Genomic DNA, 15,011 nt, shown 5'->3' with positions numbered 1-15,011 from the left:
TAGATATTCCTCAGAGGGCCATGCTGCCATTTCCACAGGGGATAGGGGTGGGGAGGGAGAATGGAAATATCCAGATCTTTCAGGGATTGAGAATGACTGAGTTGAGGCTAATCCCCAAACACTCTGTGGTCCACTGGACAAAGCAGGGTTATGAGGGTCAGAGAACACTGGATTAATGAGCCAAAATGCATTCTATAATAATAATAAAGTTACATGGCTGTTGTGAATCTTGTGCAAAAACAATATATTCTTATGTTTACTTTGAGGTGGAGACTTAATATCAGAACAAGGCAAAATTCAATCCCTGATGTCAGGGGGGTTATCTTAGGACAAAGAGAAGTGGGTCATAGGTATGCTCTAAGAGCTGGTATAACCTGAATGAGGTTGTAGGCTTTTTGTCTCCAGTAAAGAATGCAGGGCCTTGTTTGTTGGTGCACTGGGAACAGTCATTTGACCTTGAGTCCAGGCTTCTACAGAGATAGCTAGTGGATTTGTCAGTGGGATCTGAAAAGACACAATAGTTGATTCCAGGAAACAGTTCTCTGAAAAACAAGCTTTAAACTTTCTGCTAGCTTCAGTCTCATTAGCCTTAAGGGGCACAGTCCCAGTTCTCTCCTGAATTATTATTATTCCTCAATCTTGATGATTCAGGATGATGATGGTTCTAGCTACTTTTATCTCCTCAGCCAAGGTAGGTTTTGGATAAAGAGCAGTTTTTGCAAACCTTGGTTGTAACATGTCTATAAGCAGGGCTCAGCAGAAGTTTTTAACCTATGGGTCACAGCAGCAAGGGAAATAGAAGCAACAAGGAGTCAGGCATGTAAGTTTTTTCCTGTTATAATTGTCAATCCTGTATTCCACTTTTATGCAACATGAAAAGATGGTCCATCTTCTGCAACTGCTCCACGCTGAATTAGGGTGGAGTAGAGACTTTAGAATGAAAGCATTTGGGGCAGCCTGGGTGGCTCAGCAGTTTAGCACCGCCTTCCGCCCAGGGCATGATCCTGGAGACCCAGGATGGAGTCCCATGTTGGGCTCCCTGCATGAAGCCTGCTTCTTCCTCTGCCTATGTCTCTGCCTCTCTCTGTGTCTCTCATGAATAAATAAATAAAAATCTTAAAAAAAAAATAATGAAAGCATTTGGCATGGTGCAGGCTGTTAACTCCCTTGTTCTAATGGAAGGATATCAGAGATAGCCCTTATCTGAGAACTTGGATATTTCCTTTACATAGTTTGGCACTATGACATCACTAGTTTTATCCTCAAGTATATTCTAAGAAATTGTAATAGTGTCAATAGTCAAACCCTATTTTGTTATTCCCTCTAAAATTGATCTGATACCAGTAAGTATCCAAGAGATACTCACCAGTAAACCAATCCCAGCCACTTTGGAAAGGGGGCTGTGGTAGTCAAGGGCTTCTTGTAGCCACATGGCTTGCTGTTTGATTTTTATTATATGGATCCATATTTCCCAGGAGGAGTTGATATAGGTGTAGCAAGTGGTGTTAGCCATATGACTCTGCCTTGTTCAGCCAGCAATCAGGTAATTAATAAGAGGCATTTGTATGGAAACAAAAGAAAAATGGTTAATGGTAGGAGCAGATTATCAATCACTGTGTGAGTCCCCAGTGAGAAGATTTTTAGATGTCAGGTTTGAAGCACCTCAGATGGAGTGGTGGCAGGCAGCAGCAATCTGATGGATTTTTCTTGTTTGTAGTTCAAATGTCTCTGGTGATCCTTTTGAGTGGCCTGTAGAACACGACTGGCCATAAGATTGTCTGTACATAGGGACACCTGGGTGGCTCAGAGGTTAAACATCTGCCTTCCACCCAGGGAGTGATCCTGGAGTCCCCAGATTGACTCCCATATTTGGCTCCCTGCATGGAGACTGCTTCTCTCTCTGCCTCTGTCTCTCATGAATTAAAAAAAAAAAAAAAAAAAGATTGTCTGTACATGAGCTATTGTGGAAACTTCTCTTGAGTTTATCTCATGTTGTCTAGCTTTAGCTTGCAAGGCTGGAGGAAAACAAAAAGGTAGTTTTTAGTTCTTAATGATTTTAAGGTAAGTGAATGAGAGAAGATTGGTTTGGAGAAGAAACTTTGGTTTGGAGTCAGAATCAGATATCTGAGGAAAGCAGAATTCAATATCCAGCCCAGTTTTAGAGGCAAACAGCAAATACTCAAAGATAATTAAACAAAACTAGAATTTAACAACTAGAAAAATGTTATATAATCTTTCTCTCTAAAGTCACCCTCCTTCCTGTCAGAGATAGCTAAATTAAGACTAATTTGTTTGTAAAATAAGTTCAGTTTTAGGAAACTTGGCCTAATAATTTATGTAAGTGCAGCAAGAATAGTGAGTGACCATATAGATTTTTCTAAATCTGTTTTGCAAAAACATTTTTTTAAAAAAGATTTATGAGCAGCCTGGGTGGCTCAGTGGTTTAGCGCTGCCTTCAGCCCGGGCGTGATCCTGGAGACCAGGGATCCAGTCCCATGTCAGGCTTCCTGCATGGAGCCTGTTTCTCCCTCTGCCTGTGTCTCTGCCTCTCTCTCTGTCTCTCATGAATAAGTGAATGAAATCTTAAAAAAAAAAAAGGGACTGATACTTTAAAAAATATTTTATTTATTATTTGAGAGAGAACGCATGAGAGAGAGCAAGAATGAGGGGTAGAGTGGGGTGGGGGGAGGGGCAGAGGGGTAAGCAGACTCCCCACTGAGCTGGGAGCCTGATGCAGCACTCCATCCCAGGACCCCAAGATTACAACCTGAACAGAAGGCAGACATTTAACTGCTAGAACTTTTATCTTTATTTTTTTTTTATAAGATTTTATTTATCTATTCATGAGAGAGAGAGATACACACACACAGAGGCAGAGACACTGGCAGGAAGTCCGATGTAGAACTCAATCCCAGGACTCAGGGATCAGCTCAACCGCTGAGCCACCCAGCAGTCCCCCTGCTAGAACATTTTATAAGGAATTTCTGCTTGGGTAGCCCGGGTGGCTCGGCGGTTTAGCGCCTGTCTTCAGCCCAGGGCATGACTCTCGTGACCCGGGATCAAGTCCCACATCGGGCTCCCTGCATGGAGCCTGCTTGTCCCTCTGCCTGTGTTTCTGCCTCTCTCTCTCTCTCTCTCATGAGTAAATAAATCTTAAAAAAATAAATAAAATTAAAAAAAAATAAGGAATTTCTGATTGAGCCTTAAATAGCTGTTTAAAGCCAGAAGCTCAGTCAAATAACCTGCCATTGGACTTTTCTGAAATACCTGTAGATTTGGGTGAATTCCTCTTTTTGAGGTCCCCAAAAGATCTTGAGGTCCCCAAACCTGCCAGGAAGTGACATTCTTTACTCACTTGGTAAGGTATTGAAGATATTGAAATTTTAGGAGCTTTATATAAATTTTGGAACGGTTTTAGCATTTATCCACATAATAGAACCTAAGAAGATTTATTATTTGTTTGACAATGCTTTCCATGTAACTCAACATACCAAATAAATAAGCCTAATTGGTCAAAAAGACTTTTTTTAGGATTTACATTTCTTGGAAGTCTGTGTGTGTGTATCCTATACAGCATCACAGATCATTACAAAACTTAAAACTTAATTATCTATTTAACCATTTAACTAAGGTGGCCATAAGAGAAGGTTATACAGTTGCTAGCAAAACTTAGCTCTTTTAATATTGAGAAGTTTAGTTTTCTTAAGAAATTAAAAACCGGGCAGCCCGGGTGGCTCAGTGGTTTAGTGGCGCCTTCGGCCCAGGGTGTGATCCTGGAGCCCCAGATCAAGTCCTGCGTTGGGCTCCTTGCAGGTAGCCTGCTTCTCCCTTTGCCTGTGTCTCTGCCTCTCTCTCTCTCTCTCTGCGTCTCTCATGAATAAATAAATAAATCTTAAAAAAAAAAAAAAAAAGAAATTAAAAACCTGGGATCCCTGGGTGGCTCAGCGGTTTGGCACCTGCCTTTGGCCCAGGGCGTGATCTTGGGGTTCCAGGATCGAGTCCCACATCGGGCTCCCTGCATGGAGCCTGTTTCTCTCTCTGCTTGTGTCTCTGCCTTTCTCTCTGTGTCTCTCATGAATAAATAAATAAAATCTTTAAAAAATAAAAATAAGTTAAAAACTTGATAAAAACAAATATAGAAATCTTGTTTTTTGAGCAGATAAGAAAAAGAAAACACCCTTGTTTATAATTTCTTCTCATGGGCAGGGCAACAAACCAAGAAATCCTTGTCCCTTTAACAGGGAGAAAAGCCGAATTTTAATTTATGCCAGTATACTTCTAAAACTCACTTATTTTTAAAAGTATTTTTTTAATAAATCTATTTTATTTTTTTTAATTTTTATTTATTTATGATAGTCACACACACACAGAGAGAGAGAGAGGCAGAGACACAGGCAGAGGGAGAAGCAGGCTCCATGCACCGGGAGCCTGACGTGGGATTCAATCCCGGGTCTCCAGGATCACGCCCCGGGCCAAAGGCAGGCGCTAAACCGCTGCGCCACCCAGGGATCCCTATTTTTAAAAGTATTAGTCTTAGTCCTGATCATGCATAAAATTATTTCATTCAGATTTTGTCCTACATTTTCCCTAAGTAGCCAATCTCATTTCAAGACAAAATTACTTTCTTTTCCCTCAATAAAAATGTATACTCATTCCTTATATCTGTCTTATATATCCCTTACTTTTCTACATTCAGAGTTGTTCTCTTTATCATTTTCTATCAGTCTTAATTACATTTAGCAGAATTTTAAGTATTATTAAACTTAGTCTCCAGTGAAAACTAAGTAGGAATCACTTGTGAACTGTTACACCAGAATTCTTTAGAGTGACAAATTTATGAATATATTTCATAATTTTTAGAAATGTGTTTTATGGGGATCCCTGGGTGGCGCAGCGGTTTGGCGCCTGCCTTTGGCCCAGGCCGCGATCCTGGAGACCCGGGATCGAATCCCACATCGGGCTCCCGGTGCATGGGGCCTGCTTCTCCCTCTGCCTGTGTCTCTGCCTCTCTCTCTCTCTCTGTGACTATCATAAATAAATAAAAATTAAAAAAAAAATAAATGTTAAAAAAAAAAAGAAATGTGTTTTATTATATATAGTACAATTTTTTAAATTTTATTTTATTTTTTAAGTTTTTTTTTAAAGATTTTATTTATTTATTCATGAGAGACACACAGAGAGAGGCAGAGACAGGAGAAGCAGGCTCCATGCAAGGAGCCTGATAGGGACTTGATCCCAATACTCCAGGATCATGCCCTGAGCCAAAGGCAGATGCTCAACCGTTGAGCACCCAGGCATCTTCAATTTTTAAAAATATTTTATTTATTTATTTAAGAGAGAGAGTATGTGTACAAGTATGGGGAGGGGTGGAGGGAGAGGGAGAAGCAGACTCTGCCACTGAGTACGGAGCCCTACGTGGGGCTCAGTCCCACAATCCTGAGATCTCGACCTGAGCGGAAATCAAGAGTCAGTTGCTGGGACGCCTTGGTGGCTCAGCGGTTGAGCATCTGCCTTCAGCTCAGGGTGTGATCCCAGGGTCCTGGGATCAAGTCGGCTCACTGCATGGAGCCTGCTTCTCCCTCTGCCAGTGTCTCTGCCTCTATCTCTATGTGTGTCTCTTATTAATACATAAAATAAAATCTTAAAAAAAGAGTTGGACACTTAACCTACTGAGCCACCCAGGTGTCCCATGGTTTGATTTTTAAAGAAAGTGTAACTTTCTTTTAAAGAAAGTGTAACTGTTTATTAACAGACCCAAGTATCTTTAGTTTTTTCTGTAACAAGACAAAAGCAGACAAATCTTATGGTTTGGTAATTAATGTTTCAAGATTTTATCTTATTCGATAAAGACTTAAATATTCAGGGACACCTGGGTGGCTCCGTGATTGAGTGTCTGCCTTCGGCTCAGGTCCTGATTCTGGGATCTGGATCGAGTACCCCATTGGGCTCCTTGCAGGGAGCCTGCTTCTCCCTCTGCCTATGTCTCTGCCTCTCTCTCTGTGTCTCTCATGAATAAATAAATAAAATCTTTTTTTAAAAAAGACTTAGATATCCAATGATATCTTCAACCCAATTTATCATTTAACTTAGCAAAACTTCAAAGTTTTGGGTTACTAAATATTTTGGAAGGTATTTAAAAGTTTATCTGTGAACATTTTATTTATTTAGCCTATTTGCTTTTAACAATTACCCATGAAAATTGTACAACACAGGCAAAATTAACCATCATTTTAAGTTACCGTTTTTGTTGGGGCATCTGAGTGGCTCAGTGTCTGCCTTCAGCTCAGGTCATGATCTCAGGATCTTGGGATCCTGGAATGAAGCCCCACATTGGGCTCCCTGCTCAGCAGGGAGTCTGCTTCTCCCTCTCCCTCTGTCTCTCTCCCACACCCATGTTGGCTCACCTGCGCTCTTTCTCTCAAATAAAATCTTGAAAAAAAATGTTTTTGTTTACAGATTGCAACAGAGATGGCATGAACTTACTTGACCTTTAGAAAACCTTGGTCAAATAAAAGTTTTATATTTAATGCAGATAACTCTAACATGTTTATCTTAATTAAACCAATAACCTTGAGTTAGCTTTCATATAAAATATTTTGCACCTGTGTCCACTAAAAGGTTAATCAGTTTGTTTCCCCATTTGACAATTTTACTTGGGGCTCCTGTGGGGAAATCTAAAGTGGGCTGTTTAGATCCAGGGGATCACCTGGGCCCCTTCATGTTGATTTTGGAGGTGCTCCAGTTTGAACCTCGTAAGGAGGTGTCCCAACAGCTTGGGGTGCTTTTTGCTCCTTGATAGTGAGGGGAGGAAGAGCAGGAGCTGATGGTACAGAAGTACAGAGGGTAGTAGAAGGGTTGGCTGTGTGAGTACAAGAACAGGAGGAGGTGGATGTAGAGGCATCAGGGGTGCCATTGGCAAGGCTGGAGACAGATTTAAACTTTCTTTTCCTTCCTCCCTTCCTTCCTTTTTTCCCCCTCTGTCTTCTGGGGCACCTGTCTTCTGGGGCCCAGTCGGTAGAGTGCAACTTTTGATCTCAGGGTTGTGAGTTCAAGCCCCACACTGGGTGTACAGATTACCTAAAAATTAAATCTTGGGGATCCCTGGATGGCTCAGCAGTTTGGTGCCTGCCTTCAGCCCAGGGCGTGGTCCTGGGGTCCTGGGATCAAGTCCCACGTCGAGTCCCATGTCGAGTCCCACGTCGGGCTCCCTTCGGGGAGCCTGCTTCTCTCTCTGCCTTTGTCTCTGCCTCTCTCTCTGTGTCTCTCTTGAATAAATAAATAAAATCTTTAAAAAAATAAAAATAAAAATCTTAAAAAAAAAACTCTGTCTCCTATCTTTTCCTCTGGGTGCTCTTTAGCCCTCTGGAAGAGGAGCAGGCAGTGGGTTGGGCTTTGGTTCTGGTGCTTGTGCTTGCGGGGGGTAGGGGGACTGTATTTAGGATTTCTAGTGTCTGCCTATTTTCTTCTTCCTTTTCCTCATTATTCTGACTATTGGGAAGGGGGTCAGGTGTCTTAAATTTTTGTTCATCTTTACCTCTTCATACCATCAATCAGGTCCCTTCTTATAAGGCATCTTTATTATAGATTAACATAAAAGTCTGAATGTAGGATATTTTACCTCAGATAATTTTACCCTTGTGAGGTCTAGGACCAGTGAGTGGGCTTGGAGCATTGCAAAATCAGTCCTTATGTGTGTATTCCTGGATGAGCCAATCACTAATTACCTTATGAGATGGGAAATTCCTATGGGACTACTACACATCTGAGGAATATCCTCAGACACTTCTGCTAGGCCTTCATTCACCTGAAAGTACCATTTAACTCAAAGGAGCAGGTGTCCCTTCTCTTTGAGCTGAGCTATTCATATTTCTAGCCAGAAAATTTACTCAAGCTTTATATATTAATAACATCAATTAGTATAATGCCAAATTAAATCAACTAACCCATCAACCCCCCTAGAGGGCATCACTGGTAACTTTTAACAGTTCAACTAAAAGTCAGGACTGCCAACTCAAGTTGAAGAGGTCCAGGTATCAGGAGATCTCACCAGATACATCCACCCATGAGGTGCTGAGGAGCCAGAGGGGCACAGAGGGCCCAAGCTGATACCAAGCACTGAGTTCCAGATAATCCCCAGATGTTCTCAGGCGAGTTGCTCTGATATCCTGTTGACTATGCCAAGAAATACTGATGTAAAATGAACAAACACTAAAATTTTTTAAAGAGAAAGGAAAAGAGTTTTATTCGAGCTCAAGTTAGGACAGGTGCCCAGGATACAGTCTGCACAAAGAAGAGAGTGCTCTAGGGAAGAAACATTTGATGCAAGGATATATATATTTTTTTTACATAAAGAGTTAACAGGGGCAGCTGGGTGGCTCAGTCAGTTAAGCATCTGCCTTCAGCTCAAGTCATGATCCTGGACTCCTGGGATCGAGTCCCATATTGGGCACCCTGCATGGAGCCTGCTTATGTCTCTGCCTCTTTCTGTGTGTCTCTCATGAATAAATAAATAAAATCTTAAAAAAAAAAAAGAATTACAAATCATCATGATGGACATTTCAGAAAGTTACAGACTTTAACTTCTGTTTTTAGTATCTGCAAGTCTGTATGACTTTAATCTTATGAGGCCCAGGTTGTTTTTAAATTTTTTCTCATCTTTATGTTTGAAATGCTCTTTTTTGTTGTTTGTTTTTTAAAGGTTTTTAAAATTTATTTATTCATGACAGACAGAGAGAGGCAGAGACACAGGCAGAGGGAGAAGCAGGCTCCATGCAGGGAGAGGGACTCAACTGGGTCCTCAGGATCACACCCCAGGGTGGAAGGGAAGGCAGCGCCAAACCGCTGGGTCATCGGGGCTGCCCTTGTTTGTTTTAACAAAGCAGACACACAATGTGTGCTCAGGGCAGACATAGAGCCTACGCTTTGAGGTTTTGCGGAGTCATTTTGATCTTGATAAATTTTGAAATATAGCTTCCTGGGAGCCCTGGAGCAGGGCCCACAAACATTAAAAATTAAAAATTTCCTTTAAATGAACAAGGGGTAGTGGAAGGGGAAGTGGGCGGGGGGGGGTTGGGGTGACTGGGTGATGGGCAATGAGGGGGACACTTGGTGGGATGAGCACTGGGTGTTATGCTATATGTTGGCAAATTGAACTCCAATAAAAAATTTTTTTAAAAATGAAAATTTCCTTTATCAATTAGTATTTATTATATTACTTGTTTTGTTTTAATTTAATTTTTATTTTTAAATTGTATTTCTCATATTTTAAGTCATTTCATTTGTTGATATTGTTGGTTTGTGACTTAATTATATTATTTTTTATTTTTTAAATTATATTATTTTAAAATAATCATCATTTATTACTTAGCTTATTAATTATACATAATTATTGATTATAGTTATTGATGAGGCTCCAAGACCTTGGAATTTTGCCCTTTGTCCCCTGCAGGAACACCCCCCTACCCCTGCCTTCTGGGAAGGACAAACAATAGGGAAGAGGTCAATGCCCCTTGCTGCCCCTTTACCACTCTTGCTTGGGCTTTATCACCACAGACACTCACCGGCTGGAGGGAGACTGGCCATCATGTCCACGCTTGGGGCCTTCCTGGTGCTCTGGGGTGAGGTTGCTGGGGCCAAGGTCCCTTGGGGCGGGAGGAAAGGGGAGGGATAGGAATGGGGGGGTCTCACAGGTGCGGTCCCCGCAGGTTTCTTGCTGTGCCCAGCGACCAAGGCAGCCACAGGTAAGTCTGGATCAGGTCTTGGGGATGGTGGGCACCTGCAGAGGTGAGCCTCTGTCCTGGGACCCAGCACTGACCTCCACCTGCCATGCAGTATTTGAGACCCGGCCGAATTTGTGGGCAGAGGCCGAATCGCTGCTGGAGCCCTGGGCCAACTTGACACTGACATGTCAGGCCCGCCTGGAGACTCCAGATTTTGAGCTGTTCAAGGATGGAGTAACCCAGGAACTTGTACACCTTGATTTACCGGCCATGGAGCACCGGTTCCCACTAGGAGCAGTGACGAGTGACACCCGGGGCCTCTACCGCTGCCGTTCTGGCTTGAACAGCAGATGGACTCAGTTAAGCAACCTCCTGGAGGTGACTGGAGCAGGTAAGCAGGGGCTTTAGTGGGGCCACAAGACAGTAGGGAGAGGACTGCTCACTTCCTCACTTCCTCCCTCCATTCCTTACACTCCTGGTCCTACTTTTCTGGCATGGGGGTGGCAGTGGGTGGGTGGGGATTCCTGAGCAGCTAGGTGGCCTTTGGCAAGTCATCTTACATCTCTGATTCCATTTCCTCATCTGTAAAATGAGGATGATGTGTGCACTGATCCCAGAAGGTTGTGAGGAATAAATGACTGAATCTACAGAAAGTACTTGGGAAAAAGCCCAGCATACTTCCCTTACCATATCTGCTTTTCCCCTGTCTCTTGTCCTTGCCTCCCTTTCCTCCATCAATGTCTTCCAACTCCCTGGCTCCTTGATATTTTCTTTTTTCTTTCTCTCAAGATTTATTTGAGAGAGAGAGACAGACAGACAGACAGAGAAAATTGTGCATGGGGGGAGGGGCAGAGGGAGAGGGAGAGAGAAAATCGTTAAACAGACTCCCCACTGAGCATGGAGCCCCCCCCTCCTCAGATCATGGAAATCAAGAGTCGGAAACTCAGCCGACTGAGCCACCCAGGTGCCCCTCATGAGTGTGGAGGTCCTGGTCTGTTTGGGCTCGCATGTCTGTCAAGTCATTTAGAACCACCCATCAACCCTGCTCCACACGCAGAGTCCCTACCCCCACCTTTGCTTTCAACTGAGCCCGTGTCCTGGATTACACCGGGTCTGAAGACGAAACTGCTGTGCCATGGGGGGTTTCGTGGTGTGACCTACCTGCTGAGGCAGGAAGGCAATGATCAGTTTTTGGAGGTGGCTGAGGCCCCTGAAGACATGGAGGCCACCTTCCCAGTTCATCGGCCTGGCAATTATAGCTGCAGCTACCGGACCCACGCAGCAGGTGCACCCTCTGAGCCCAGTGCTACTGTGACAGTCGAGGAACTGGGTGAGTGTGTGGACCATCCCAGAGGGATTCCTGGGATAGGAGGCTCCTGGAAGTCAGAGCTATGTTTACCTTCACCCTCAACTCTGAATAACCTTGCCCAGAACTGGGTTGGGGAAACAGTGGTCACACAGTTGGATGGATCACACCTGACCTAAACATGGACACTGTGGCCCTGCGAGGTGGGGTGGGGGTGGGGTGTTGGGGATGGGCCACAAAGAAGGGTGTTCCTGGGGCTACTGCAGGGAGGGCAGAGGTCTGGGAGCTTGGCTGACTATAGCTTTCTCAGGAACAGTCCCACAGCAGGGGTTTCCAGGACTCTAGCTCTACCGACCCTCCCTGCCTTGCAGCGGCACCGTTGCCACCCAAGCTGAGTTTCCAGGGAGAGTCTGCAGGTCTCCTGCATCCTGGTGCCAACGCCACTCTCGTCTGTGTGGCGCCCCTGAGCGGCGTGGACTTCCAGCTGCGGCAGGGAGAAGAGGAGCTGCTGGTACGCAGAAGCTCCAGCAACCCAGACCGCATCTCCTTTCACCTGGACATGGTGGCTTTAGGGTCTGGCGGTCTCTATACCTGCCGCTATCAGCTGCGTGGCCAGCAAACCTGGTCTTCCGACAGTGTGCCTGTCGAGCTGCTGTTGAGTGATGGTGAGCCTGGCAGCCCCAGGCTGGAACGTGGGCATGGGGCTGGGAGGGCAAGACTGCTCTGCTCTGGGGGCGGGGAACAGGAGGGATCCCGAGAGGGGTCCCCCGGAACTGGAGGGCTCTGGTGGGGGCCCATTCCCAACTCATCCACCTGGCCTCAGTTTCCCTGAGAATGAGACAATTAGCTCAGCAACTTCAATCAGAATAATTGGATGAACACACAAGTCTGCCATAGGCTGTGCAGGCAATGCCACCTGCCTGGGTCCCCTCTATCTCCCAGGTCCAGATGGGCACTGGAGACCTGTTTGTTGAAGGCAGCCAGGTTGTAGCTGCAGGGCCTGCCAAGGACGGGGATCAGGAGGCCTGACCCCAAAAGAGGATCCAGGCCTGCAGGGGAGCACATCCTGGGCTTGGTGACAAAACTCAATCCTATCCCCACGTCTGTTTTCATGGACAAACGAACTAACAAGGAATAGTATAGGACTGTGTGTGAGGTATCTGGTGAGGTCTGGAGGGTGATGCAGTTTTAAGTTGAGGGAGAGAGGGGGCCCGCATAGGCTCTCAGGCAGAAGGAACCAGGCTGAATGGGGTATGAGGCCCAAGCCTTCCCCCTCGGCACCCGGATCAGCCCATGTCCTCCCTGCAGAGACACTCCCAGCTCCGGAGCTCTCCGTGGAGCCCGAAACTCTACACCCCACGCCCGGCACGCTGGTGCAGCTGCGGTGTCAGGCACCCAGGGCCGGCCTGCGCTTCGCTCTGGTGAGCGAGGTTGCCGGAAAGCGCCGAGTGCACCATGTCCTGAGCCCCGAGGGGACAGAGGCCTGCTTCCAGCTGCGAGATGTCTCAGTGGTAGACTCAGCCAACTACAGCTGTGTCTACAAGGACACTGCGCCACCCTTCGCAGGCTCTGCTCCAAGCTCGAGCTTGGAACTGCGCATTGATGGTGAGCTGGCAGGGTGGGAGCAGCCATGAGCAAAGGAGGGTGCCCAAGGGAAGTGCTCCAGGCCTCAGTCCTGTCCCCATAGCAGACCTTTCAGACAAGCGTAATTTGGGCTGATTTGGGCTGCCGCCCACAGCCTACTAGGGGATGCCTCGCATTTGGTTTATTTCCTGTTCCATGGCCAGGAACACCATTTCCCATGGCTATTTCTTTCTTTCCACACCTGTCCTGAGGCCCAAAGTGCCAAGTGCTGCGGACCCCAGGAAGTCTCAGAGCAGGCCCAGGTCTAGGGAACATGCAAGATCTTGGGGAAGAGGGTAATAGGGAGGATAATAGGAGAAGCCACTTCTGTTCAGGACCAGGAAAAGGAGGAAAGGTGTGTGCACAGGGTAGCTTCCTGGTGGGTGGAGCAGCCAGCAGGCCTGGGCTTAATGGGAGGCAGGAAGGCAGAGGGGCGCTGGGGCAGCTGTTGTCTGAGGAGAGGACCTCACTTGACCACTGACTGCTCCACCCAGGACCCCCTCCCAGGCCACAGCTCCAGGCTCTGTGGAGTGGGGCTATGATTCCTGGCCGTGATGCCATCCTGCGCTGCAAGGGCCAGGTGCCAGAAGTCGTGCCCCACATCACTTTTGAGCTGTTGCGGGAAGGCAAAAAGGAGCCTTCAACCCAGGTCTGGGCCACCCACCCCTCAGCGGACCTTGTACTGACCTATGTGGGGCCCCAGCACGCAGGCAACTACAGCTGCCGCTATCGCTCATGGTTGCCCATCCCCTTCGTGTCTGAGCTCAGTGACCCAGTGGAGCTCCAGGTGGCAGGTAAACTTTTCCTCTGGTTCTGTGAGCTGGGTTCCTCCTCTGGCCTTTGCCCAGATTGTGCCCTTTATCACGAGGGCCCTTACCCTGAATTTTCTCCCAGCACATTGGTTAGTGTGCCTAGTGTGCTGGGGTTATGAGGGAAATTGCAGGTAGGGAAATGACAGGTGCAAAGGCCCTGAAGCAGAGTGGTTTGGTCAGCTAGAGCATCTGGAGGGAGGCCGAGGTGTGGGAGGGGTCTTGGCCGGCAGCTGACCAAGCTACTTTCTTCCTGAGGGGCCTCAGTGAGGTCTTCCCTGATTTCACTAGGGAGGAACACACATGATGCCTTCCTACCATTTCTCTTTTGTCACATTTGTCTAGGAAGTTGATCAAGCTGCAGACTCAGGCCACTGATGGTATCTTTGGCAAGTGCTTTCTCCGGTCTGGCTATGATCCCTCATGCTGCAGCTAGAGGCTGGATTCCCCCTGGAAGTGCTGGAGGACTGTCCCTAATTCCTCCTGGGAATCAATAAATGTGAATAGAATCTTTAAAAGGTGTCCTTGGGGGATCCCTGGGTGGCTCGGTGGTTTAGCGCCTGCCTTTGGCCCAGGGCGCGGTCCTGGGGTCCAGGGATTGAGTCCTGCGTTGGGCTCCCGGCATGGAGCCTGCTTCTCCCTCTGCCTGTGTCTCTGCCTCTCTCTCTCTCTCTCTCTCTCATGAATAAGTAAATAAAATCTTTAAGAAAAAAAAAAAAAAGGTGTCCTTGGCTAATGGCAGCCCTGATGCAGGGGCCTGTACTTCCACGGCTGAGGGAAGTGGGCTGGGGTCCTAAAGGTAGATGGCCTCTGGGTTGGATCCTGGGGATATATTGGCTACTTGGGTCCACATTGTTCAAGATTACCTTTTGCTTTCTTCAAGCTGCCTCCTACTCCCCAGGCACCTCTGCCTGGTCCCCAGTGGGTCTGGGGAAGTACCTTGAGGCTCCAGACATACCAATCCCACCTTGACCAAATTGGTCCTCAGACAGGGAGGCACTTCAGAGAGGCTGCATTCTGTAGTTTTGTTTTCTGGACTGAGTAGCCACCAGCTGGTAGAGCTGGAATCTTTCCCCAGCCAAAGGCTAGGTCTCTCACACTGGAGATTCAAACTGTTGGAGGGGTGGGGCTATTCTATTCTTTCCTCCTTCCCCTCAGATCTAAGGCCCTTTGCCTGACCCAATACCTTCCTGGACCATCTCATTGCAGTCCATTTAGAGCTTGGCCGTTAAGGTACTGGCATACCAAGGGGTATGTATTAGCATTATCAACTAATACTTGATAAATTTTGTTTAAGGAATTTGCCTATCTCATCTGAGTGATCTGATTTACTGGTATAGTTGTTTACAACATTCCTGTATTCTTTCAATGCTTGCTGGGTCTGTAGTTATGTCACCTCTTTCATGCTTGATACTGTGTCCTCCCCCACCCCAACTTCTCTCCTTCCTCTGTGAGTCTAGCTAGGGGTTTATCAATTGTATTAATGTTTTCAAATAACTAATTAACTTTTGGATTTGTTCATTTTTTCTGGGGTCTCTTGTCTACTTTGTGGAT

At 46.3% G+C, this 15,011-nt stretch overlaps 1 protein-coding gene across 1 annotated transcript; it reads left to right on the top strand.

Annotated features, from left to right (window-relative positions):
• Positions 1-530: 530 nt before the first annotated feature.
• On the top strand, positions 531-14,178 carry A1BG (alpha-1-B glycoprotein). Its single transcript, XM_025984441.2, has 9 exons — positions 531-691; positions 9,449-9,617; positions 9,705-9,740; positions 9,832-10,110; positions 10,777-11,049; positions 11,397-11,690; positions 12,334-12,630; positions 13,143-13,442; positions 13,803-14,178. The coding sequence occupies exons 1-9, from the start codon at positions 653-655 to the stop codon at positions 13,808-13,810; spliced, it is 1,695 nt and encodes a 564-aa protein (XP_025840226.2). The 5' UTR covers positions 531-652; the 3' UTR covers positions 13,811-14,178.
• The last annotated feature ends 833 nt before the right edge of the window (positions 14,179-15,011 follow it).

Source organism: Vulpes vulpes, chromosome 1 (genome assembly GCF_048418805.1).
Source record: "Vulpes vulpes isolate BD-2025 chromosome 1, VulVul3, whole genome shotgun sequence".
NCBI lineage: Eukaryota > Metazoa > Chordata > Mammalia > Carnivora > Canidae > Vulpes > Vulpes vulpes.
This window is presented reverse-complemented; position numbering and strand designations above follow the sequence as displayed.